At 42.8% G+C, this 4,931-nt stretch overlaps 1 protein-coding gene across 1 annotated transcript in view; it reads left to right on the top strand.

The window, feature by feature from the left end:
* ptcd3 (pentatricopeptide repeat domain 3) overlaps positions 1-405 on the top strand; it is a gene marked incomplete at its 5' end in the record, with an annotated part of 27,448 nt that extends 27,043 nt beyond the window's left edge. Inside the window, 1 exon segment of the mRNA XM_037675411.1 lies at positions 295-405. Within this exon segment, the coding sequence (XP_037531339.1) occupies positions 295-352 (58 nt within the window).
* Positions 406-4,931: the final 4,526 nt, after the last annotated feature.

Raw genomic sequence — 4,931 nt, 5'->3', positions numbered from 1 at the left:
ATGTTCACCCCTTATTTTCACTCCTGATGGTCACCCCTGATGTTCACTCCTATTGGTCACTCATGTTGTTCACTCTTGATGTTCACTCCAGTTGGTCACCCCTGATGTTCACCCCTGATGTTCACTTCTGTTGCTCACACCTTATGTTCACTCCTGATGTTCACTCCTATTGGTCACTACTGATGTTCACTCCCGTTGGTCACCCTTGATGCTCACTCCTGTTGGTCACACCTGATGTTCACTCCTGTTTGTCACTCCTGTTGGTCACTCCTGATGATGTCTGGTCTGTTTCAGATCCATCCTGTCTGATCTGGACGCTGCAGAGAAGCTTCCTCAGCAAGAAGACGTCTAAAGTAAAGGTCCAGCCTGTCTGTCTGTTCTGTGGGTCTGTGGAATAAAAACTTGGCACACATCATGTTTGTCGTCGTGGTTTCTGTCCACCAGAGGGGGCTGATTGTCAGCGTGTCACGCAGCAGCCAACCCTGTTTTAGATACAGAAACTAAATATAATAATGTTTAAAAAGCCTGGCAGCTATTAAAGCCTGATGTTAGTGGGCAGAGTCAGAGGAAAATATCATTACTATAAATAAATAAGAGTTGGGTGTTTATACACATCTGGTGTTAATCAGAACAGATGAGATGTTTGATTCACAGAAGATGAACATCTGTAAGACTTTAAAGCTACATTTCTTGCACTATACGTTCTGTCAGTTTTATTTATTTACGTAGGTCAATGACATTATTCACCATGTTTCATGTTAAATTAAAAGACTTTCCTGGTTTTTATTTTGAAACTGAAGGTTGTGATGTGAGTCGGTGAGCAGGGATGATGGGAAAGAACGTATGAGAGAATATTTAAAAATAAATGCAGATGCTAAACATTTGAAACAGGAAGTGTGAAAAGTTTCCATCAGAACAGCAAATGTTCTGTGAAGAACCGATTAGTTCTGTATCCTGAGGCACATTTCTCCTCAGATTACTCCCCGACTTCCTCAGACAGCTGATAAAACCACATCCTGTGGATGCTGGTGGACAGTTATTAGCCACGTTCGTGAATGTGGAAGAGGGGGAGGGGGGGTCTGCAACGTCTCCACTGAGACCTGCCTCTGTGACTGAGAGAGCAAGCCAGCACAGGTGAGTGTGTCAATGAAAATGTTTTCAGCCTCAGCCAATCAGCTGCGGAGATGCCAGTGTGACCAAATAAGGCCAAGTGGGCTGAAGGGCGAGGGGACCATTAATGATGGGTGTGGTTGAAAATGATTCCACCTCCACGCATGCGCACACCACCTGAAAAGCTCCTGGCATGATTTCCTCAATTATTTGCATGTTTTCTGAAAACATGGAGTGATTAAATCCTTCACTGCTCCTGATTTGGTTGATGCCTCACCTGAAGTTCTTAAAGCTTTGAAACCTCTGAATGGACGTGCTGGAGGAGGAGCTGCAACAATCAGAGATTAACCAGTTGAGTCAGGTCCTCTGGACGGATTCGTTAATGAAACATTTCATCTTTTATCCAAACTAGAATAGACCTTTGTCATTGCACCTAAACACATTGAAATTTGGGTTTGCTTCCCAGAACAAAAGTTAAAACTAATATAAAACAAAACAATATAAATATAAACTGTATAAAAAGTAATAGCTACAGATTTTAAACACTCCTAATGTGCAACATAGGTAGACTGATATTACACAAATTGTCCTTATTTCGCTTATTCAGTTCTTATTACAGCGTTCAATTCAGCTGACGGCTAAAAAAACGTTTTAAATGTTTGTTCTTGTCTTCATTGATCTGAACCTTCTCCTCTGATGGTAACTGTTCAAACAGATCATGTCCAGGGTGAGACATGTACTTTAAGATGCTGTGGGCTTTTCCTATGCAGCAGGAACTGTGTAGATCTTCCAGTGAAAGAAGAACCCTACGATGTTCTGGGCTGTGTTGATACTCCAGGGCACTTTCCTCTGAGCCACTGTGCAGCTAAGATGCAGCATAGTGATGCCGTATGTGAAGATGCTCTCTATGGGGCATTGGTAAAAAGACACTGGCAGTCTCTGGGCTATTGTTCCTCATCAGCACTCAAGAAGTACAGTCTCTGCTGGGCCTTTTTCAGCAACTCAGGTGTTCACGCACCAGGTCAGATTCCCATCAATATGGACTCCCAGGAAATGATAGTCGGCTTCTCTCTCCACACTGTCTCCACATATAATCAGGGGTGTGACTGCCATTTTATTCCCCCCTGAAGTTGATGATCAGCTCCTTGGTTTTTGAGGTGTTGAGCAGATTGTTCCCACCAAACAGTCAGTTGTTCCACCTCGTACCTGAAGGGAGACTCAACCCCCCCCACCCCACCCCCACCCCTTCCCGACCACCACACTGATGAGGCCCACCACTGATGTCGTACGCAAATGTGACTATGATGTTGCTGTGGTGAGCAGGGGTGCAGTCGTGTAGAGAGAGCAGGGGGCTCAGCACACAGCCCTGGCTAGTTCTGGATGTCAACAACGAACTGGTTGATCCACTATGAGAAGGTGCTATTTATAAGACTCCAAAAAAGTTAAATCTGGTCCTCTGGACATTCAAAAAACAAGAAAACAAAAAACAAAGCAAAAAAATGTAGAAACGTTTCGTCTCTCATGAAAGAGACTTCTTCAGTCTGAGGAGCTGTATTCAGCTCAGTCTCTTAAATAGCACCTTCTCAGAGTGGATCAACCAGTTTGCTGCTGACAACCAAAACCAGCTGCTCACATGCTCAAGAAGGACCATCAGCCTAACAATGGATCATTAGCACACTGATGGCTTTTTACTATTCACAGGGGGTTGAGTGATACTAGCAATCACAGCATTGTAAGAGGGGGACAGTTGAACCCGGAGGCCTCCACCCGTTTAATGATGGACGATTTCTTTTCACAAAGATGGCCTCCTTTACTCCTCTCTCAAACCATCGTTCCTCTCTGTCCAGGATGTGAACATCTTCATCCCTGAAAGAGTGACCGCTGGCCTGGAGATGAGTGTAGACCGCAGAGTCCTGGCCTGATGATGTTGATCTTCTGTGCTGGGCCATCCTTTTGACCAGTGGCTGTTTAGTTTCCCCGATGTAAGACTGATCACCCTCCTGACACTGAACAACATACACAATATTACTCTGTTTGTGCCGGGGGACTGGATCTTTGGGATGAACCAGTCTTTGCCGTAATGTATTTTGGGGTTTAAAAGCCACTGGGACGTTATGTTTAGAAAATAAATGTCTCAGTTTCTCTGATACTCCCTCAACATATGGAATGACCACTGGTCTGGGTTCCTCCTTTTCACCTGATGTTCTGACTGGAGTCCTGTTTGGGTTTCTTCTCTGCTTTCAGGAAGGCCCAGTTAGGATATCCACATTGCTCTAGAGCCTGTCTTGTGTGGGATTTCTCCTTCTGCCTGGCTCCTGAGCTAGTGGGGATTGTTGTGGACCGTAGCCACGTCGTGTTCAAGACAGCTGAGACATCGCCCTCGGTATAAAAGATTTATTTGACAAACAGGGTTACAAGTATTCAGAGACAAACAATTACATTTTTAAAATATATGCATATATTTGGAGCATTAAAAGAACGAACCGTCTCGGTCTGGTCTTCCCCGGAAATGCTCGCTGGGCGTGTGTCATTTCCGGCTTTTATGAAAGCTTGAGAAAGCTAGCTCTTCTGATTGGTTTAGCCCTTCGGTTGCCATGGTTACTGGTCTACCCCGCCCCCTGAAGGACATTAGTTTCTAAATTCCACAGATAAAAAGTTTATGGCTCCCTGAAATCGGTTCTTTGTTTTAGCTCTGTTTCAGTTTGTGATTATACCTTAGTGATACCAAATGATTTGAGTTAAAGTTGTTTATTTCTAGGAATAATTAATAACTATTAATTATTATCTAACTCATGTTTGCGTGTTCTTAATTGATCCCTTTTTACACTTTTGTTTTAGTTTAGTTTAAGTCACCCTGCCCCCACATCTAGTAACATTCTGTTGTAGCTTACTGTGACGATTAACCCTGTGTCCTCTCACCTAAACCGACCCTGTATTCAACAATGATTAAATGCTAATGGTTATTATTAAGAGAGAACCTGAGGGATTTTATTTAGTCAAACTATATTAAGTCTAAATTAAAGAAATGTGTTCTAGCTTTATTTATGTTACCTTGTGCTCAGAGCAAATCTTACCTGCTATCTGGCATGATTTGATTGCTTGTAATATATCAAATGTGAACTTGTAAAATTATCATTAGCTAATATAAGATTATATGTAAAGGTAAAATAGTTAGAATTAGTAAACATTTTCTATAAATATAGTTCAACCCTGGAAGAAAGACACGCACATACTTTGTATAACATGACATTTGAACGCTTGATAGGAAATATAAAAAGGTATAAAAATATGAAATCCAACAGGATGCTGTCTGCTCTGTGATACAAAGTCCTGATGGCTCCTAACTTGTGCTCCAAAGGGTGATGGGAGTCAAACTGCAAACACTGGTCTGTGTGGGTGGGTTTGTGGTACACCTCAGTTTGCAAATGTCCTCAATCAGAGACTGAGACCTCACAGTCCAAGAAAGCCAACCTACCATTTTTTACATCTTCTCATGTGAACTTGATGTATTTATCCACAGAGTTGATGTGGTCAGTAAAATGTTGGACTTCCTGAGATTTGATTTTAACCCAGGTGTCGTCAACATACCTGAACCAATGACTTGGTGGTGTCCCTGAAAAGGACATCAAGGCTCTCTTTTCTACCTCCTCCATGTACAGGTTGGCAACAATAGGAGAAACTGGAGACCCCATAGCACACCCATGTTTCTGCCTATAATATTGCTCCCCATATGTGAAGTAGGTTGACTGCAGGCACAGTTTCAAGAGTTGACACAGTTGTTCTGTGGAAAGCGTGGTCCTGCTGCTCAGAGTGGTGTCTGA

This window comes from Nematolebias whitei, chromosome 4, assembly GCF_014905685.2.
Source record: "Nematolebias whitei isolate Nwh7 chromosome 4, NemWhi1, whole genome shotgun sequence".
Taxonomy (NCBI): domain Eukaryota; kingdom Metazoa; phylum Chordata; class Actinopteri; order Cyprinodontiformes; family Rivulidae; genus Nematolebias; species Nematolebias whitei.
The sequence above is the reverse complement of the archived record's forward strand: the minus strand, read 5'-3'. Positions and strand labels throughout refer to the sequence as shown.